The sequence below is a fragment of the Salvelinus fontinalis genome, chromosome 2 (genome assembly GCF_029448725.1).
Source record: "Salvelinus fontinalis isolate EN_2023a chromosome 2, ASM2944872v1, whole genome shotgun sequence".
In the NCBI taxonomy this organism is placed as follows: domain Eukaryota; kingdom Metazoa; phylum Chordata; class Actinopteri; order Salmoniformes; family Salmonidae; genus Salvelinus; species Salvelinus fontinalis.
In genome coordinates, this window is record NC_074666.1 from 69,689,979 (window position 1) to 69,712,905 (window position 22,927).

The 22,927-nt window shown below is 40.6% G+C and overlaps 2 protein-coding genes across 9 annotated transcripts in view; one reads left to right on the forward strand and one right to left on the reverse strand.

Annotated features, from left to right (window-relative positions):
* LOC129824334 (zinc finger protein 345-like) overlaps positions 1 to 18,268 on the forward strand; it is a 59,184-nt gene extending 40,916 nt beyond the window's left edge. For 2 of the 8 annotated variants that reach the window (XM_055883923.1, XM_055883931.1), the window contains exons 4-7: positions 8,147 to 8,312; positions 15,153 to 15,234; positions 15,453 to 15,789; positions 16,181 to 18,268. In XM_055883923.1, the coding sequence (XP_055739898.1) occupies positions 8,147 to 8,312; positions 15,153 to 15,234; positions 15,453 to 15,789; positions 16,181 to 17,770 (2,175 nt within the window). In that variant the 3' untranslated portion in view covers positions 17,771 to 18,268. Of the gene's footprint in view, positions 1 to 3,930; positions 4,377 to 4,655; positions 5,011 to 8,146; positions 8,313 to 15,152; positions 15,790 to 16,180 lie in introns of those variants that run through there. The other 6 variants (XM_055883940.1, XM_055883914.1, XM_055883967.1 and 3 more) reach the window with 6 other exon arrangements.
* Positions 1 to 22,927, reverse strand: part of LOC129824385 (protein SFI1 homolog) — a 58,548-nt gene that overhangs the window by 31,312 nt on the left and 4,309 nt on the right. The window lies entirely within an intron of this gene.

Consider the following 22,927-nt stretch of genomic DNA (forward strand, 5'->3'; position numbering starts at 1 on the left):
GCAGGTGCATCAAAGCGGGGACCGAGAGACTGAAAAACAGCTTCTATCTCAAGGCCATCAGACTGTTAAACAGCCATCACTAACATTGAGTGGCTGCTACCAACATACTGACTCAACTCTAGCCACTTTAATAATGGAAAAATGTATGTAATAAATGTATCACTAGCCACTTTAAACAATGCCACTTTATATAATTTTGACATACCCTACATTACTCATCTCATATGTATATACTGTACTCTATACCATCTAATGCATCTTGCCTATGCTGTTCGGCCATCACTCATTCATATATTTTTATGTACATATTCTTATTCAGTCCTTTACACTTGTGTGTATAAGGTAGTTGTTGTGAAATTGTTAGATATTACTGCATGGTCGGAACTAGAAGCACAAGCATTTCGCTACACTCGCATTAACATCTGCTAACCATGTGTATGTGACAAATAAAATTTGAATAAATGATGGTAATGGTAATAATGGGCAGTCACTACCATCATGGGACATCTATGAATTGTTTTATTCTGTGTTGTAACAGCATTCAACCCACACAATGCATAGTGCATTTGTTTAAAAAAGTGGAAAAAATATATATATATATCTAACCAAAATCGAACTGACGTCAAAAAGCACTAATGGTGAAGCAGCCCCATTCCGCCAGCAAGAATAAACAAGACATAAGAATAAGTCCGTGACCTTGGCGATTTCCCTTCAAAATAAAAAGTCCCACTATGAAAATGGTAATACAATGTTTGAACTAAGTAACATGTTATGAGGAAATGTTTAACAATATCAAAAAAGTAAAAGTTAGTCGCCTCTATTGCACAAATACATTTATAGCATTGACATTATTGTTAACACCATTAAAAGTAATGATTACTAGCACGTTATCATGGTAGCAAAAGTAATACAACAAAACATTATTTATACACTAGTAATAACAATATTAATCTTAGAATTATTTTTAATCAACGTTAGAAAAAAAGTTAAAATCCTAGTGTTACTGCACAATGTTCAGTATGTTTTTCATATTGGACATATATATTGCACGGTACATCATTGTGTCGCATTAAAGGGAGCTCCATTCTACGCAGGAGCACTTCTACTGTCCAAATCCACAGAGTTTAGACCCAGAGGAGCGCACTGCTCATTCTGCAGTGCTTAGAGTGGCCAATCAGCCTAAATAAAATCTGTTTTTCATTTTGGACATACAACGCCTTCAGAAAGTATTCATACCCCTTGACTTATTCCACATTTTGTGTGACAGCCTGAATTCAAAATGGATAAAATAGAATTGTTTCTCAAAATTATATTAAATGTTTATTTTGTTACACATATACCAATCGGTGCCCTTCTTTATGAGGCATTGGAAAACCTCCCTTGGTCTTTGTGGTTGAATCTGTGTTTGAAATTCACTGCTCGATAGAGGGACCTTACAGATACAGTACATTCGGAAAGTATTCAGACCCTTGACTTTTTCCACATTTTGATACGTTACAACTTTATTCTAAATTGTATTAAATCAGTTTTCCCCCTCAAATCTACACACAATACCCCATAATGACAAAGCAAACACAGGCTTTGAATTTTTTGCAAGTGTATTAAAAATTGAAATATCATATGTGACTCACCACCTGGATTCGGTCTTATGTAGCTAAATGTACATAAGCATTCAGAGGCCTCAGTACTTTGTTGAAGCAACTTTGGCAGAGATTACAGCCTTGAGTCTTCTTGGTTATGACGCTACAAGCTCGATCGGGTTCAAGTCTGGGCTATGGCTGGGCCACTCAAGGACATTCAGAGACTTGACCCGAAGCCACTCCTGCAATGTCTTGGCTGTGTGCTTAGGGTTGTTGTCCTGTTGGAAGGTGAACATTCACCCCAGTCTGAGGTCCTGAGTGCTCTGGAGCAGGTTTTAATCAAGGATCTCTGTGCTTTTCCCCGTTCATCTTTCCCTCGATCCTGACTAGTTTCCCAGTCCCTGCCACTGAAAAACATCCCCACACCATGATGCTGCCACCACCATGATTCACCGTAGGGATGGCGCCAGGTTTCCTCTGGACGTGATGCTTGGCGTTCAGGACAAAGAGTTACAATCTTGATATCATCAGACCAGAAAATATTGTTTCTTATGGTCTGAGAGTCCAGTCCATTAGGTGCCTTTTGACAAACTCTAAGCGGGTTGTCAAGTGCCATTTACTGAGGAGTGGCTTCCTTCTGGCCCCTCTACCATAAAGGCCTGATTGGAGGAGTGCTGCATAGATGGTTGTCCTTCTGGAAGGTTCTCCCATCTCCACAGAGGAACTCTGGAGCTCTGTCAGAGTGACCATCGGATTCTTGGTCACCTCCCTGACCAAGGCCCTTCTCCCCAAATTGCTCAGCCAGCTCTAGGAAGAGTCTTGGTGGTTCCAAACTTCTTCCATTTAAGAATGATGGAGGCTACTGTGTTCTTGGGGACCTTCAATGTTGCAGACATTTTTTGGTACCCTTCCCCAGATCTGTGCCTCGACACAATCCTGTCTCGGAGCTCTACGGACAATGCCTTCGACCTCATGGCTTGGTTTTTGCTCTGACATGCACTGTCAACTGTGGGATCTTATATAGACAGGTGTGTGCCTTTCCAAATCATGTCCAATCAACTGAATTACCACAGGTGGATTACCACATTAGCAAACATTTCTTAAGACCTGTTTTTGCTTTGTCATTATGGGGTATTGTGTGTAGATTGAGGATTTGTATTTATTTAATCCATTTTAGAATAAGGCTGTAACGTAACAAAATGTGGAAAAAGTCAAGGGGTCTGAATTTTGCATCTATTCAATATGTATGTCCAATATGTGAAATATGTACAGTACCAGTCAAAAGTTTGGACACACCTACCGCATTGACTGACCTTCATGTCTTAAAGCAATGATGGACTATAATTTCTCTTTGCTTATTTGAGCAGTTCTTGCCATAATATGGACTTGGTATTTTACTAAATAGGGCTATCTTCTGTATAACTTACCCTACCTTTTCACAACATAACTGATTGGCTCAAACACATTAAGAAGGAAAGAAATTCCACAAATGAACTTTTAACAAGGCACACCTGTTAACTGAAATGCATTTCAGGTGACTACCCCATGAAGCTGGTGGAGAGAATGCCACGAGTGTGCAAAGCTTGAAGAGTCTAAGATCAAAAACATATTTTGATTTGTTTAACACTTTTTTGGTTACTACATGATTCCATATGTCTTTTGATGTCTTCACTATTATTCTACAATGTAGAAATTAGTAAAAATAAAGAAAAACCCTTGAATGAGTATATGTGTCCAAACTTTTGACTGGTACCGTATGTCCAATATAAACATTTTGAAGCAGATTGGCAACCTTTTTAAGGGCCGCAAAATGAGCAGCCACGCTCCACTGAGTGAAAACTCTAGATTTGGAAACCAGAAGTGCTTCTGAGTAAAATTGACCCCCATTTTGCTGTGACACAACATACATAATATTGTTTACAGTGCAATATGTATGTCCAATATGAAAAAGAAAATTGGATTTAGGCTGATAGCCCACTCTTTAAGGGCCACAGAATGAGTAGGGATGCTCCTCTTGGTGTAAATTCTGTGGATTTGGAAACTAGAAGAGCTTCGGAGTAGAATGGATACAGCTTTAACTCCGACACAAAATACATCAAATTGTTTATGGTGCAATAAATGATAGGAGTACACACAAAAAACAATGTTGACCATTTAGGCTTGAAAAAATAAATGACAGAATATCGCAAATAAATACTTAATTATTATTTGTATGATAACTAGTGTAAAATGTATAGATATGCACATTTCCATCATTTTCACCTTAATTTTTAATTTACAAACGTATACAGGACGGGACTCTTATTCTAAATCCAGTCCAAAAATCCGTGACTCGGAAGTACATATTTATTCTTGCCTGCTTGAAAGCAGTTGGTAAAGCAACGTTTTATACTTCAGTGGAACTATCCCATCAGGCTCCAGTGCTAGCTACCTTGAGAATTTATCATTGTTGGCGTTGACAAATATATCGATTACTTTTCCTTTCATCTGTGATTTAATTTTAAGTAATGACAAGCAAAAGCAAGAGAGATAGTTTGTGCAGTAGGTGGCTGCAAGGCTGAAAATGTTTCTTTGCATGGTCTTCCATCAGAACAGACACTTCGTCTGATTTGGCTTAAATTTATTTTTAATAATCAAGTGCCAGAGAAGTTCAGTCAGTACCTGCGCATATGCACAGCACACTTCTCATCGGACTGCATTGCAAATCAGGATAGGTACACAAGTGGATTTGCCAAGAGCTTGATCCTCCAACAAGGTTCTGTCCCATCCATCTTGCACCCGGCAACCAACCAAGTAGTAAGTGTTAAACTAGATAATGTAAAGGACATGCTATATCTTGTAATGCCGATGCACATCAACACAATCGATCATAATCAGTCTTTGCTAGCAGCAATCGTGAAAGTCCTAAAACAATGTTGAAAGGGGGGTTAATGTTAGCTAGCTAGCTCCCGCGCTACAATATGTTGGAGACGTGGGGTAATTAAGGACATTGGATTATATAAACTCCAGTCCATGCGGTGGCACTACGTAATCAGAATAGTGCATGCACTTTGTACACCTCCCCCCCCCTTCCCCAAACCTAACAGACTTGTATTCTGAAGAATGTAAACAGTTACGTTAGCTAACAGTTAGCCACTCCACCATGTCGCACATACCGCCGGTAACTGCTTGCAGCTTTCTTGGTTGTTCCAAAGCCAGGACTGATACTTTACACAGTCTTCCTAAAGACCCTGAAATCAGAAGACAGTGGGTGCAGTTTCTTTTTACTTCAAATCCAGATGTGCATATCGGTACTACAACACGAATTTGCAGCGCGCATTTCAACAGGGATTCGTTTCTAAATTGGGGGCCGAAGTCAATGGGGTATGCCAAACTATTTGTTCTGAAACCGGACGCCATCCCAACTATTTTTCCGATTCATGAAGTATCGGTAAGTTTATCTGTCTCCCTAACGTTAGTTGATAATTAGCTAGCTAGCAAAAACAACGGGGGGGAAAATACGAAACGTCATCTCACTGGCTTCTTCTCTTTTTTGTGACATGTTTGATTTTATCGGGACGTCTGGGAGTGGGTCTCCTCGAAAACATCGGTAACCCTCGGATAGCATCTCTGACCCGCTCACAATAAACGAGCCTCAGTGACGACCTCGGGGTCCGAGTAGGCAACGACATAGGAATTTTGTCTCCGATCTCAAACTTGACTAGGACAGCTAAATCGGAGCAATATCCTGCAATGTACACCTGGATACAACTCATACAGTGGGCGCTCTCCGCTCACACGTCTCCGAAAAACGAGTTTTTTCATTAAACGTTGGAGGAAATACGTTCCTAATGTTTGAGGAACGTGTTTGCTGGCTCCATGAATTATAGTTTATTTAGACAAATATGTTTTGTTTGGCTAGAGTTATGCTAACCTGTTTGCAATCCCTTTAGCTTTGTTAGCTAGTTTGCTGGCCAGTTACATTTGGTTAGCTGGCTAGTTGCTATATACAGTAGTTGGCATCTGCCATCAAGTTCAGTGGTGGAAAAGGTGCCCAATTGTCATACTTGAGTAAAAGTAAAGATGCCTTAATAGAAAATGACTCAAGTGAAAGTCTGCCCCCCTGTCCCAAAGAAGTTGTAAATAGTTGAAACACACACTGACCAAAAAGTTATTTTGTTGGCATTTAAGTATGTCTCCATTACCAGTAAAACATAACCAAAACCTATTTATTCTTCACTTATTTGCTGTGCTGTTTCGTTCAGTTGTTTCATTCAACCAGGATTTCATCATACATGTCAAGCAGTGAAGTTTCAGCTCTGTCTGTCCATGTCCTCTTCTGTCGTGAGTCCTCTTTGTCGGTGTGAAACGGTCACTGTCCGTGTCCATCTTGTCCAGCGGTGTCTAACATTTCACGTAAACCCTGTTTCTTGTCTTCATCAAAGTCGCGGTCCTTGTACCTAGCATCGAGCATGGTGGCGACACAGGAGAGGCTCAGAGAGAATGCCACCGAATCACTTGTTCACAGCCGCTAGTGGAGTCTTTTTGCAAGTTTTAACCCCATGGTCTGTCGGCAGTTTTGTTGGGCAGGCGTTTCATTGCCATGACAGAGGGTATCACGTCTGTTGCAGACGCAGTTGATGAGATTATTTTTCGAGTCAGTTGTTCGAATGGAGCTAGGAGTGTGGTCATGTTCTCAAATGCCATTGAAATGGCAGCAGCGGTATGAGAACCAGCACATTCTGGAGCATGCAATACGGCTTTCCTCAGTACAAAATCCTCTACGACCCACTGTGCTGTCAGACTCAGTATGCTCGTGGGGCTGACATCACTGGTCCAAATGTCAGTCGTGAAGCTAATAAAAGCGACACCGATAGCAAGTAGCTCATGGATGTGCGTTTCAACAATACTGTGTAACAATACTGTATATTCATATATATCTATTCATATTTGAATATGTATATATATGGTGACTCAATGTGCACCTATGTGAAGCTAGCATGGAGACATCTGGTGCCACAATAAGGATATGAATATATATATTCATATATGAAGCCTGGTCACAGCCTGAGGAAGCCATTGGAAAAGGAATCTGGTTGATACCCCTTTAAATGGAATTAAGACGGTCCAGGAAACAGATTAAAAAAAATATCACTTCCGGTTCAGATTTTCTCAGGTTTTCGCCTGCAGAATCAGTTTTGTTATACTCACAGACAATATTTTGACAGTTTGAAACTTTAGAGTGTTTTCTATCCTAATCTGTAAATTATATGCATATTCTACGATCTGGACCTGAGAAAATGTCCGTTTACCTTGGGAATGTTATTTTAAGAAAATAAAAAATTCTAACCCCTAGCGCTAAGAGGTTTTAAGGCAAGACGGGCAGATCCTGAGGCAGCAAAGCATCCCCAAACCATCACACTACTACCACCACCATGCTTGACCGTTGGTATGAGGTTCTTACTGTGGAACGCAGTGTTTGGTTTTCGCCAGGCATAATGGGACCCATGTCATCCAAAAAGTTATACTTTTGAATCATCTGTCCATAGAACATTCTTCCAAGAGTCTTGATGATCATCCAGGTGCTTTTTGGCAAACTTGAGTCAACTTTTTGGATGACATGGGTCCTATTCTGCCTGGTGAACACCAAACAATTAGGTGTTGCATAACTTTGTTAATTAAATAAAAGTATACACTTTTTTATTTGTAAAATATCTGACAATTCAGTATAAAAAACAATATGCAGAAATAGAGAATCAGAAAGGGGGAAAATGCTTTTTCACAGCACTGTATATACTGTACAGCGTTACCTATGGAGTGCACCCATGAAACTCAGTGACACCCACATATAATTCCAAAGAGTTTACACATATTAGTTTCATAGCTCTTATTGCAGGACTTTGATTGTAGGAAATCACCTCCCCAGTCAGTCTATTGTGTGCATTGGACATTCATATCAGACTGTACCAGTCAACCTATTGTGTGTAGTAAACATTCATATGGGACTGTATAGCTTGTGCACCCATGAAATGGAGTATCAGCGTACTCAGTGACACCCACAGAACATAACTATGTAGAGATTACACAGACTCTTGAATCCACTGAAATGAGCCACATTAGCTCACCAGTCAACTTATTGTGCGTATTGAACATTATAGATTAGAATGTAATCCCATCCAAAACTGCGCAAATGAATGGCGCTGATGTCGCCTACCAAACTTGCTAACGGCCCTCACTAACGGCCTGGTACTCAGTGGTCTTGTTCGGTAACAGGATGTGCCAAGAATTCGTTAGCATTTCAACACAGCCTTCCTCGAGACCCTTGACTCCTGCTGGAGTGCGTGCTGTTTCTTGCTGAGTGTAACATTAAGCCTGATGAAAAGGTTAACGTTACTTCAGAAACTAGTATCTGCAGGGTTCACATTACAGACGAGTGTTTCACCAACTTTACTCAAGTGAAGATGGGATTTGCGATTAGGCTGAACTTGAAGTTCGACGTTGTACCGTCGGCAAAGTATACAGACAATAGCTAGCGTATCTAGGCAAATATTCCTAACCCCTGTTTACATTGTACTTGTTTTGTTTAGGTGGAACACATGACGTCGGGTGTGACAAAAGATGAGGGATGCCAATATGAACCACCACCAGTATGCAACATTATGGTACCATCACCTCCAAGACCCGTTCTGGTACCGTTAAAACACAACGTGTCAACACAGGCTTATTATTACAGAGAAAAAAATAAAAACAAAGGTGAGGCATATGGCTTGTATCTTTTGTAGAATAGTTAACTTCTTTTCAAATACAGCTGAAATGAATTGATGTGTAGGGCAGTTGCTCGGTAGCGGCCTTGCGCTGACACTAGGCTGTCACGGTGACCGTATTACCGACACCAGGGCAGTCACAAATCATGACCGCAGTCAATGTAATCCCTTCCAAAACTCTGCAAATGAATGCAGTTGATGGGTGGCCTACCCAATTTGCTCACGGCCCTCTAATGGCCTGGTACTCAGTGATCTTGATCTATTGTCCCTTTTTTAAATCACTTTGAACACTTCCATGATTGAATTTGAATAATCTGAATGAGGACAAAATGGTGAAGGGGATTAGAGGCAGGGGTCGCAACAATTTTTCCCTCTTCACCGACCTGAAGTGCAACTTCAACTGTCAAACCGAACTTGAACCGTCCCAAAATTAAAATACTTGGTTTTTTAAATGTTTAAATATGCCAACATGAGTCTAGGTCATTTGCAGTGCTTTTAAAGTAATTGGTCCATTTCTGATACAGTCTATATTACAAACTTAATTTGTTAAGAAAAAACTTTTTGCATCATAATGAAAACAGACAAACATCCATTACATTGTTCAATTAATACATTATAATTATTAATCGAACCACATGTAAATATCTAAACGAGAACAATGTTATTGTGAACTGGTTACTGAATAATCTTAAATTAGAGACATTACATTCCACCACCAGCTGCCCCATTAAACAAAGAGCGTGTGTTCCGCAGCCTTCACCCTCTGTCTTCAGTCACTGAAGAATGGTCGCATTGAGTACCACCACTTGCTAATGGCCAGGCCAGCCACCGTGGCAGGTAGATTCTTTTCAGAACCAAAATACCCCAAAAAGTAAATCTAATTGCTAAAATATACTTAAGTATCAGAAGTAAAAGTATAAACCATTTCAAATTCCTTATTTTAAGCAAACCAGATGGCACCATTTTCTTGTTTTTATTTACTTACGGATAGCCAGGGGCGTACTCCAACACTCAGACATCATTTACAAATGAAGCATTTGTGTTTAGTGAGTCCATCAGATCAGAGGCAATAGAGATGCCAGGGATGTTCTCTTGGGCCTCCCGAGTGGCACAACAGTCTACGGCACTGCATCTCAGTGCTAGAGGTGTCACTACAGATCCTTGTTCTATTCGAGTCCTATATGGCGGCGCACAATTGGCCGAGCATCGTTACATGTTGACCAAACCGCACAAGTTGATTTTGTTCACGCACACCAGAAGCGATCAGGATACGCAGGTTAAAATATCAAAACAAAAGCTGAACCAATTATATTAATTTGGGGACAGGTCAAAAAGCATTTAACATTTATGGCAATTTACCTAGCTAGCTTGCTGTTGCTAGCTAATTTGTCCTGGTATATAAACATTTGGTTGTTATTTTATGAAATGCACAAGGTCCTCTACTCAGACAATTAATCCGCATATAAAACTAATTTGTTTCTGGTCATCTCCTTCCTTCAGGCATCTTTTTCTTCTTTGGACTTTATATGGTGGTTGGCAACCAACTTTACTGCATTACTACAACCGACCGGAGTGTGGACCTAAGTTCATCTTTCAATCACCCACGTCGGTATATGCACCTAAAAACCAATGAGGAGATGTCACGTGGATATATGCTCTTAAAAACCAAATGAGGAGACGGGAGAGGCCGGACTTGCAGTGCGTTGAGCGTCACGAATAGAACCAATTTCTATTTTAGCGCCTGGCCACACACAGATGCTCGCGAGCAGTGTGGGTGCAATGATTGAATAACGTATGTGTACATTTATTTTGCGACGCGAGCAGTGTGGTCAGCATGCTAGGGTTTGTTCGGGGTAGGCTATCATTGTAAACAAGAATTTGTTCTTAACTGACTTGCCTAGTTAAATTAAAAAATATATAAGTGCGTGAATTGGACCATCTTCCTGTCCTGCTAAGCATTCAAAATGTAACTAGTACTTTTGGGTGTCAGGGAAAATGTATGGAGTAAAAAGTACATTTATTTTATTTAAAAATATATATTTAACCAGGCAAGTCAGTTAAGAACAAATTCTTATTTTACAATGACAGCCTACCCCGGCCAACGCTGGGCCAATACAGCCCGGGATCGAACCAGGGTCTGTAGTGACGCCTCTAGCACTGAGATGCAGTGCCTTAGACCGCTGCGCCACTCGGGAGCTAAATGTAGTGAAGTAAAAGTTGTCAAAAATATAAATAGTAAAGTAGTTTTACTTAAGTACTTTACACCTCTGAAAATTACACCAACAAAACATGAGCATTTGTAATGTTTTTTTAAACAAATGTATTACTAGTAAGAAGTAATGTGGTATATTGTTGCATTTCATTTTTTAACCAAAATATCAGATGAGAAAATGTTCACGGGGCAGGAGGTTACCGTGGTAATGCGATTCGAGTCCTGTTTGTAACTGAGATTGAGGGTCTGACTAGTAGAAGCGTTGTCTTCTCTTCCCTAACAGTTGAAACTCAAACATAGTTTTGTTCACAAGCTAGGTTGTTGTCTATGTAAATAGCCAAGAAACAAAAAGAACAAAGTCTCACTACAGTAGACTTCAGTTTCAAGTAAATTAAACCAATTTATGCCCGTGCGCCACGTTTCTAAAAATTAATCAGTCACTCAGCTCTTCACATGCGTATTCACAGCCCCCAGCCAGGCAGTGTTGCTGCGTGAGGCAGAAATACTTAGCACATTTTATAGTGTGCCTTCAGTTCAGGTCAGGGAGATGCAACCATATTCTCTAGAATACCATAGTAGCTAGCCATAGTCTATAGACAATGCAAATGCCACAGCAACTCCCAGCACACAAAACCTCAACTCGGGGCTGGCGGGCGAGAGTAAAATGTGCATTCTAATAGGCCTATTTAACCAACATTGGAATGATATTTTAATATTACACATTTCCATAACCTAAATAATTACATATGACACCTAGCCAGCCATATCATTGTTTGAAACCTAGACGTTTTACATAGCCAAGATTACCTTGCTTTTAATAGCCTATAGCCAAAATCCGGCCGTAGAACTAACCCTGAAGATTTCCTAATTATTTCATATGTTCTCATGTTCTGAGCAAGGACGTTTGCTTTTTTACATGGCACATATTGCACTTTGAGTTCTCCAACACTGTTTGCATTATTTAAACCAAATTGAACATGTTTTCATTAATTATTTATGTATTATATTAAGTTAAAATAAAAGGATTCATTCAGTATTGTTGTAATTGTCATTATTACAAATATAAATTAACCCCCCCCCCCCCCCACCAAGCAGACAGGTTGAATTGAAAACTGAAAATATGCAAAAACATTTGTTTGATAACGACAGAGCGTATTTTCATCAGAATCATTAAGCCTAGGGCTACTCATCAAACTGATGCCCTGGCCATAATTCATCCCCATGCAGTGTTCAATGTACAATTGTTAATCTATTTAGAAAATTAAAATGAATGGGCATAATAAACTAAATAGAACATCTGTATACCGAAAAGACATATTTTGGTTCAACGTTGAAAAATGCCAAATTGAGCCCCGTTTCAAATGGAACATACTCCAGTACTTGATTACTCATGCCCATCCATCCCTAATGACAACACACCTTGAGTTTGAAAACTATATATTTTGGTTATTGAACTACAGTAAGTGAAGTGGATTTACACCCGTAAAAGAATTGCGGTAATGGAATTTCATCATGGGTCCCTGATCTGTACCACACAGACATGCATAATTATGGATATGAATGTCATTCTCTTCATGGTGAAGTATCCTAAATAGATATACAAAAAGGTAGAAATATGCAATATCCTCCTTTGCATATTTGGGTATTATTCTACAAACTGGCTATTATTTGACGACCACATTTGGTTGGTCCAGACCGGACCAAATCTGAACCATAGACAACTATGTTTCACAAGTTTGGACATCAAAGTACAGCTCAGTAGAGTATAGTTCATGAAAGTATAGTCCAGTACAGTACATTAGTGTATTCAACTCGTGTGCTCCACTGTGTAGTTACTGAATTTTACTCCATTCTCCTCTACTGTACAAGACTGTAAACTCGACTATACACTACTTTTCTTCTAGTGTTTCACGGTATACCGAAACTTCAGTACTTTTTTCGATATTAGAACATGAAAAAGGACTCGTTAATTTTTTACTTTCGGTACTTCTGTCAAATTGGTCTCTCCGATCAAGACAGTATCAGTGCAGCGTATGTGTCCCTTAGTGTGAGTGCACTGTGCCTGCTCCACTTAGCCTGCACTGGGAGTCGGGCTGCATCATGTTAGCTCCCCACTCAAGCTGCACACAAGTTAACACACTTAAATAATCCGACACGGCATGTAGAAAATGTTGAAACTGTTATTTACTGTTCGCAAAACAATGTCTATACAGGCTAGAACACTTTACAATGGTGACATTAATTGGAGGGGGAGAGAGAGAGGGGTTGTTCAGACTTTTCACACTCTTGTTTTGACCACCAGACGACAAAACAAGCAAGTATAGTGTAGAGACTCATTGTACCATCGAAACCACTGAAATCATTTTTCAATAACCACAATTATTGTATTTTCAGCTGTTTGAAGCTGGTGTACAAAATAGAAAGTAAAATACGCAAAAATGAAACTTAACGGGAAGCATAGAAATAGCGTACGTAAAACAAATCTAGTGCTTCTTAGACTTGTTTTCAATGAGAATGAAAGACCTATTACATATTGCAGCTTCAATAATTAATAAACACAAATTGATAGGTCTACCTTGTTACTTGTGTGAACTTTAATTATCCTTCCTCATGAGGGGGAGGAATTAGAAAATGTCTTAAAAGTAATGTGGGTTTTTGGTAATGGAATTAAGGAACAAGGCAATGTTACGTAAACTCACAGAAGGCAGATTGAATTGTCCTAAACTACACCGATCAAAAATATAAAAACGCAGCATGCAACAATTTCAAAGATTTGAATGAGTTAAAGTTCATATATGTCAATTTAAATATATTCATTAGGCCCTAATCAATTGATTTCACATGACTGAATACAGATGTGCATCTGTTGGTCAGATACCAGAAAACCAGTCACTATCTTGTGTCACCACCATTTGCCTCATGCAGCACATTGTTGTGAAATTGTTAGGTTAGATATTACTGCACGGTCGGAACTAGAAGCACAAGCATTTCGCTACACTCGCATTAACATCTGCTATGTGACAAATAAAATTGCATTTGATTTGATCTCCTTCACACAGAGTTGATCAGGCTGTTGATTATGCCCTGTGGAATGTTGTCCCACTCTTCTATAGCTGTGCGAAGTTGCTGGATATTGGAGGGAACTGTAACACACTGTCGCACACAATCCAGACCATTACAAACATGCTCAATAGGTGACATGTCTTGAGTATGCAGGCCATGGAAGAACTGGGACATTTTCAGCTTCCATGAATTGTGTACAGATCCTTGCAACATGGGGCTGTCGGCTGTGCATTATCATGCTGAAACATGAGGTGATGGCGGGGGCTGAATGGCACGACAATGGGCCTCAGGATCTTGTCACGTTATCTCTGTGCATTCAAATTGCCTTTGATAAAATGCAATTGTGTTCGTTGTCTGTAGCTTATGCCTGCCCTGACCATAACCCCACCATGGGGCACTCTATTCAAAATGTTGACATCAGCAAACCGCTTGCCCACACGACGCCATACAATGTCTGCTATCTACATTTGAAACCGGGATTAATCCTTGAAGAGCACACTTCTCCAGCATGCAAGTGACCAATTATGATGTTTCAACGCCGATGCCGTTTAAAAACAAATAAAAATTAATAATATCATAAATGATGAAACATGTTCAACTTGGTTTAAATAATGCAAAAACACAGTGTTGGAGAAGAAAGTAAAAGTGAAATATGTGCCATCTAAAAAAGTTAACGTTTAAGTTCCTTGCTGAGAACAAATGAAAGCTGGTGGTTCCTTTTAACATGAGCCTTCAATATTCCCAGTGAAGAAGTTTTAGGTTTAAGTTATTATAGGAATTATAGGACTATTTCTCTCTATAGCATTTGTATTTCATATACCTTTGACTATTGGATGTTCTTATAGGCACTATAGTATTGCCAGCCTAATCTCGGGAGTTCATAGGCTTGAAGTCATAAACAGCGCTATGCATCCCAGCATTGCTAAGAGCTGCTGTTTGAATGAATGCTTACGAGCCTACTGCTGCCTATCACCGCCTAGTCAGACTGCTCTATCAAATCATATACTTAATTATAATAAACACACAGAAATACGAGCCTTTGTTCATTAATATGGTCAAATCCAGAAACTATCATTTCGAAAACAAAACGTTTATTCTTTCAGTGAAATACGGAACCGTTCCGTATTTTATTGAGCGGGTGGCAACCCTAGGTCTAAATATTACTGTTACATTGCACAACCTTCAATGTTATGTTATTATCCTTGTGGATTGCAATGTAATCGGCCATAATCGGCATCCAAAAAGGCCAATTACCGATTGTTATGGAAACTCGAAATCGGCCCTAATAAATCAGGCCAAACCTCTATTTTCTACTTTGTAGAATAGTGAAGACCTCAAAACTATGAAATAACAGAAACCAAAGAAGTGTTAAATAAATCAATATATTTAAAATGTTAGATTCTTCAAAGTATCCACCCTTTGATGACAGCTTTGCACACTTTTCAGCTTTCATTTGACATCCTATTCAACATGCTCCTATGAACCTCACGTTGGTGCTCATGGGTCTTTTTACGTGGAAATGACCTCTAACATGCTACTGTATTTGATTTCCAGCCATCCAAGTGCAGCCAATCCAGAAGAATGTAGGAGTCAATACAAGGTTTACGGAGGACATACCACACAGGGAAGTGAACCGGTATAAACTTACATTTTACTTTAAGTAGCCCGTGGGGAACTATTCTAAATTATTTGGCTAATGACTTAGGCCACCTGTCCTCCTAATCTATGAGCGACTGTTCAATTGAAAATTGTCATGCAACTATGCTTAATTACTTTTGAACGGTCTCACTGTCTGGCCTGCTTGCAAAGCCCAATCTGTAGTAACCTATGATTAAAAAAGATATCTTCTTCCAGGTTAAACTCTGTCACGGTGTACATGGCGAGGAAGTATGTGGTCTACGAAGACTGCCTCCTTCCGTTGTTCAAGACTTGTCCAGTCTGTCGAGGCTCCTGCAGCATCGACAAGTTCATCCAAGACACCCTGCTCACCATCAACCGGTTCTGCAACCACTGTGACCACCGGAGCCAATGGAAGAGCCAGCCCTTTAACCTCCCAGCTGAATACCTGTCCTCCTCAGCAGCCAAAGTATCAACTGGCACAACTGATGCTCCAACTGGCACGTCAGCTGGTACCTCAACTGGCACATCCACTGATGCTCAGACTGGCACCTTCAATTCTCAGACCTTGAAGGTAGCCTTTATCATTTTTCACTGATCAATGCATGAATGCAAATTCACACAAGCCATAAAAACAACAAACTTTTTAAATGGGGAGGTGTTAGTCAAGTAAACCAGTAACCACAATTGTCATCATCTATGGCTATGATTTGTAAACTAAGTGAAATCAGGAGGTTGCCAGTATTTTTGTCCATAGTCAAAATAGGTTGAGATGCATCCATAGAATATTACATATTTAGGGAGATTCTGTGGGGTGTTGATGTCCCTTTCTCATCTGCATTGTGTTTCTCTCTAGCCAATAGTTATGTGGAACTATTGGTATAAGAGTGCCAATTGTAAGTACATTGAAGATGTATTACTGATTCGTTGTAGCTATTGCTCATTATTGTTCATTGTCCTTGCAGACTGCGGAGGAAAGTGGTCTTCTGTTGGAGAGTAACGATGGTGATATCTGCAACAAAGGTCTGGAGGACATTCAAACCCTGGTGTTTGAGACGACTCTTTGTTTGGATGACGAAGTTCACGACGACAAAGCCATTAAGAAGAAACGTCAGTCAGAGGAGGAACAAAAAGAGGTGGGGGAGGAAGAAATAGAGGGGGAGGAAGAAATGGAGGAAGAAATGGAGGGGGAGGAGGAGACAAGAGAGGAGGAGGAGGAGAGCTCTGATAGGGAGTGGGAACCGGAGGTGGAGTTAGGTGAACTTCTAGCCTCAGATTCTGAAGGGGATTCCCCGGCGCTATGCCCGGATTGCGGCACGTTCACCAAAGGCTCCAAGGCTCACGTCTGTGAGCATGTGAAGCCGTTCGTCTGCCAGGACTGTGGCAAGCGGTTCGTTAACGAGGTCTCTCTTAACATTCACAGAAGAATCCACAAGCCAGGCTATGTGCACGAGTGCAAGTACTGCCTCAAGCCGCTCCAGAGCAGGCCGGAGAAACTAAGGCACGAGGAGAGCCACCCGCGTGTGGAAAAGCCCTACGAATGCCCTGACTGCCCCAAACGATTTAGCGACATTAAAGCCCGAGACAGCCACATTCAAGGTCACAGGGGGCCCACACAGCACATTTGCAACATCTGTAAAATGGAGTTCAACAAAAAACACATCCTGGAAAGACACATGCTAGTCCACAGCGGGGACAAGTCCTACACATGCCCCGAGTGTCAGCGCTCCTTCAACCAAGCGAGCCATCTCAAGTCCCACATGCGCCTCCACACGGGCGAGCGGCCGTACAAGTGCCAGCAATGTGACAAATCGTTCAACCACAACGTGAGTCTGAAAAGCCACGTCCAGCGCTATCACCCAGGCCTTAGCTACGGGACCAAGGAGAATGAAGAGGGACAGGAGCTCATCTCAAACTCAGCGACTCAGACTGAACAACAGGTAATGATAGAGGAGAGTCGAGAGCCAAACGCAGAGACTTGGCAGAAGAGAGTGAAGAGGGCACGCAGGGCAGGGAGGAAGAGGAAACGACAGACCTTTGACCCTGAGGAGTTTGTGGAGAGTAAGAACAGTGACTCAGAATTCAACCCAGAAGAGGAGGAGAGCGGGAGCAACAGTGACTCTGACTTCAACCCAGAGGAAGAAGAGAGTGGGAGCAAAAGGAGGAGTACAGGTAGACCAATAGGCAGACCAAAAGGAAGACCAGGGACCAGCAGAAAGATCTATGCAGGAACTGTTGGTAAAGAGCTTGATGGATCGAACCTGAATGAACACAAATCTGCAAAACAGTGGGAGCAGGAGGAAGAGAGGCAGAGCGAACCGGAGGAGGTGGGGGAGAGAGGGAGCAAAAGGAAAGCCACAAGCAGAGGAAGGGGGAGAGGCAAGGGAAGACCAAAAACCATTAGAGAAAGGCATGAGGGAACTACTTGCGAAGAGCTTGTTGAATCTAACCTGGATGAACAAGTACCATCAATAGAGACGGCTCTTTCTGAACTTTTAGAGAGTTGTTGGTCAATTCAAAATGTAGATGATGCTTTTGACCCGATGCCAAATTAACTGTTAGTTACTGGAGAGTTGTCCAGTGTTTTCTGGTTTTCTATATTTTGTATACATTGAAGAAAACAAATGCTGTTATGAAGGGACACAAATGTTCAAGGTTCAAGATTCCATTCTAAAGGCGGTTCAACGAGGAAACTACTGTGCCTCCCAAATGGTAACCTATTCCCTGTGTAGAGCACTAATTTGCATTGCAGAGTCTACATTGCAATGCAGACTTACATTGAGCCCTGGCCATCAGCCTGCCACCCGATTCCTAATGTTCAACATTTGTGTTCTAACAAACTTGACATTAGTTGATGTCTAGATGATCAGGTATGATCATTTATGAAAAGAGTTCAATAACTACTACTGCAGACAATGGACAGTGCCTCCTATACTTAACCTTTTATCAAAGACTATCTTGGATTGCAATTTATATATTTTGCCGACACAATTGTAAAACTTTTCAATATAGCATGTTTATTATACTTGTATTATTAAATGTAAATGATATTACTGCTACCTTTTCCAAAATGTTTGCAACCCAAAGTCAAGACATTCTTATACTAGGGCCGGCACAATGTAACCGACGGTTATTTTTTTTACATTTATTCAAGCCTTATTTTATCAGGTAAGTTGACTGATAACACATTTTCATTTACAGCAATGACCTGGGGAATAGTTACAGGGGAGAGGAGGGGGATGAATGAGCCAATTGTAAACTGGGGATGATTAGGTGACTGGCCAGATTGGGAATTTAGCCAGGACACTGGGGTTAACACCCCTACTCTTACTATAAGTGCCATGGGATCTTTAGTGACCACAGAGTCAGGACACCCGTTTAACGTCCCATCCGGAATACGGCACCCTTCACAGGGCAATGTCAAGTGCTACCGAGTGGAGCAGCGATCTAAGGCACTGCAACTCCGTGCAAGAGGCGTCACTACAGTCCCTGGTTCAAATCCAGGCTGAATCACATCCGGCCGTGATTGGTAGTCCCGTAGGGCGGTGCACAATTGGCCCAGCGTCGTCCGGGTTTGGCTGTCATTGTAAATAAGAATTTGTTCTTAACAGACTTGCCTAAAAGGTTAAATTAATCAAATATCGGCAATCACTGCCCTGGGGAATTGGGATATTTATTTTTAGACCAGAGGAAAGAGTGCCTCCAACACCACTTATAACAGCATCTGGTCTCCCATCCAGGGACCGACCAGGACCAACCCTGCTTAGCTTCAGAGGCAAGCCAGCAGTGGCGTTTTTATATTAGTTTATTTTAGTTTTTAGTTTCAGTCGTATAAAAATATTGTTTTTATATGATTTAGTTTTAGTGTTGGGGGCAGAAAGCATGCGTGGAAGGCAGGAGCCATTTGGATGTTATAGTTTGTTTTTTGGTATGTCATTTTGAACTGAGAGGCAGTAATACATAAGGTGATGATGGGTCATTGGTTAGGTGCCACAATGGAGTCATTCCATGTCCCTTTTGAGGTTCAGGTTCGAAAGTGAGCCAGTACAGTCCGTTGAAGCAACATTTTTCTTCTTATTATAATTTTGTTTTACCTTTTATTTAACTAGGCAAGTCAGTTAAGAACAATTTTTTTTACAATCACGGCCTCCCGGGGAACAGTGGGTAAACTGCCATGTTCAGGGGAAGAACAACAGATTTCTACATTGTTAGCTCGGAGATTCGATCCAGCAACCTTTCGGTTAACGCTCTAACCACCAGGCTACCTGCCACCCCAAAATGCTGTTATGAAGGGCCTCAAACCAGGTTACAAGTGTCTCAATCGCCAAATCCCATTACACTTTCTGGTGTTTTTCTATCAGATGTCTTTTTTTCATTCATCAAGTGGCTGGTGTGCTGTTGGATGGTGGAATTATTTTAGTGGATGAACGTGCGCAGGTAGTGTACAACACCTTTGAAGTGACTTGTTTGACAATAAGATTAAAATGGTTCTGCTCACCGGTATGCCACATATTAAAAAGGTAGATTTTAAAAGTCAAGACAAATCTTTAATAATAGGAGGTCCTATACTGGCAAGAAATGAAAACAGCGCACAGTAAAGGCTCTATCGTCGTCTGGAGTTAATGCGGCGCTAGTGTCAAACGCACGTTAGTTTGCAATTTCGTCGTTTAAAAAAACTAGCGCACTGGCATTTTCCATCCCTAACATGCTGACAACACCGCTCGCGTTGCAAAATAAATGTACACATACATGCTATTCAATCATTGCTTGCACGCTTCTGCGTAGCCAGGCGCTAAAATATAACTTGGTTCTATTTGTGACACGCTGTAAATCCCGCCTCTCCCATCTCCTCATTGGTTTTTAGGCGCATATACCCGCGTGGGTGATTGAAAGATGAACTGAGGTCCACACTCCAGTCCAGTTGGTGGTGGTAATGCACCTTAAAGTTGGTTGCCAACTGCCATATAAAGTCCACAGAAGAAGAAGCCTGGAGGAGGAGAGATTACTAGAAACTAACTTGGTTTACCCTTTTATCTGTGGATTAATTGCCGGAGTAGAGGACCTTGTGCATTTCAGGTAAAATAACAACCCAATGTTTATATCCCAGGACAAATTAACTAGCAATAGCAAGCTATCTAGCTTATTTGCCATAAATGTTTCATGCTTTTCGACTTGTCCCCAAATTAATATAGTTGGTTCAGAGTTCATTTTGATATTTCAACCTGCGAGTCCTGATCGTGTCTGGCGTGGGTGAACAAAATCAACATGCGCGCTGTACATGCTGACCACACCACAAGCGTTGCAAAATAAATGTACACATACATGTTATTCAATCATTGCACCCACACTGCTCGGGCACATCTGCATAGCCAAGCGCTAAAATAGAACTTGATTCTATTTGTGACGCTTGCAAGTTCATTTTAATATTTCAACCTGAGTGTCCTTGATCGCATCTGGTGTGGGTGAACAAAATCAACACGCGAGTGGTCTGGTCAGCATGTAACGCCAGGTTCAGAAATGGACCTGTTTTATATCCGCACGCTTGTGCTCAGATGGGAGGGGTGGAAATATTTTAGGTGTGTCCTTAACAACATGATCCGCAGCGCTGTTAGGGATATTTAAGACCAACCAAAAGCTGGTTTTAGCAGTAATGCAGTTAGTTATGGCATGAATGTTGACTGCGGAAACTCTGCAAATCCAGCCGTAACACACACTGCCCATATGCGCAATGAAAATGAATAGCCTCATGTGTTTTTGGTGCCTGTATACTTCTTATTTAGAAACAAGTTTTTCCCCCATTTTGTTTTTTTTGGGGGGGGGGTAAAAACCAAGCACAGCCTCCCTTCTCAATGAAGGCTTTTTTTTTGTCCTGCCCAATGCAATAGCGTAGTCAAGACTGTCAATAAAGGGTTTGGCTCCTGAGACCGATTGGAAATAACTCTTAGTCACCAAAGCTATTAAAATATAAAGTTTGAGAGGAGTAAAACTGAGCTGACAAATGTTGGCTACATGTCCATAATGAAATGAGAACATCGGTGAATACCGGTATTTAGTTATCTGCAACAATTGCTCGTTTTCCATTTCATATGTCCAAAAGCCTTCGGCCTACTATAACGAAGGCTGGTTCAACAGCAATGCCTGTCTTCTTATCGTGGCGATTTAATGACATCATTACATGTATTTATTGCTGTTTAAAAAGCAACTGCTTGTTTTTCATTTAATTTTATTACAACCAATCTGATTAGAATGATTCAACATCCTGCTTTTAAGGTTGCTATGTCCATAGAGTGCATGCAATGCAATTTCTGGAGATGTGTGAATGCGATGTGATCTGTAAGATGGTTCCAAATATGTTCATAAAACATATGCCTATTTGGGAGCAGTAGAACAGTGAGTGGACGTTCCATTTATCTTTACATTGGTTCTTTGTCCAGCTACTGTGAAAAGTTTAGATATGCCTAAAATTCTCCATTGTTTTAATATTATATGCCTACAGAGAGAAATGATGGTGCCTGTAAGTGTGACAATCACATTTATATATAAAACCCTTTATTTCCCTTCTTTTTTTAAACAGATCATCTAAATGGAACTATCCAATTAGTGTGACCGAATCAAGTTAGCTACCTAGACGTTTTTCCCCCCGTTAGCTAGTTAGTGATTGTGATGCACAAGCTAGGCCTTTTGAAACATGCCATTTCCTGGCTGCATTTACCCACCACATTCAGTAGCTTGAAAACCCCTAAAAAGCTTGAAAAACGTAAGATTTTTGCTAAAGATAATTCATGATGGTTTTTATTTTTAGTTAGTTTCAGTATGTTATATAAATTATTTTATTTCAGTTTAAATGGTTTTTCATGGTTCGTTTCAGTTGACTATAAAAACCTTGGCAGTCAGGACGGCCAGGCATTTGAGCGGTTTAGTAAGTTTCTGCGATAACATGGACTTTTAACAACGTGATGAAACTTTGTTGCTCCTTGCTGTAACAAGCAAGGTGTTTTAACACGGGGGTTTTAATATTATGAGATATTAATAACATAATATAATAACATACATAATATGAAATATTATGAGCCCCTGGGCGAGGACCCCTACTAAAATGTTTCATATTTTCACAAGCTGACTATTATGTTCCTGAGAGCCGCTTGCGAGCTGCGGAATTATTAACAGTGATAACTTATATTTTACACATTTTGCCATGAAGAAAGCTTTTCAGTTATAAAGCAAATTTCCTGCTTTTCTTCACATTATACCATGTTCATATGCTATCTGAGCAAGGCCAGCTCTAGCCTTTTGGGTCCCTAAGTACATTTTGGTTGGAGGCCTTCCCACCTGCCACCAGAAATAATAATAATAATATGTTGGAGGCCAGTGCCCTGAGTGCCCGTCAATAATGAGGCCCTGACTACCACTGGTTTACAGTGAGACAGGCAAGTGCAAAGGCTATTTGCATATTGATGGAAAAGATGATTGTCATTGGGGTTGGATAGGAAAGATGGGAAGATTGATCAAGACTTGACCAAACATGTTCTGTAGGTATAATTAAACCAATATTTAATTTAGTGAAAAATGGGTAAATTATTCTCTCTCTAACTTTCCACAGACACACAGAAAGGTGCAGAAGCAGCACACGCAACACCCTTTTTTTGGCTATTCAAACAGTTAGTAAAGAGACCGTGGCCATTTGGCTGGCAAATTACTGATCCAAAATTACA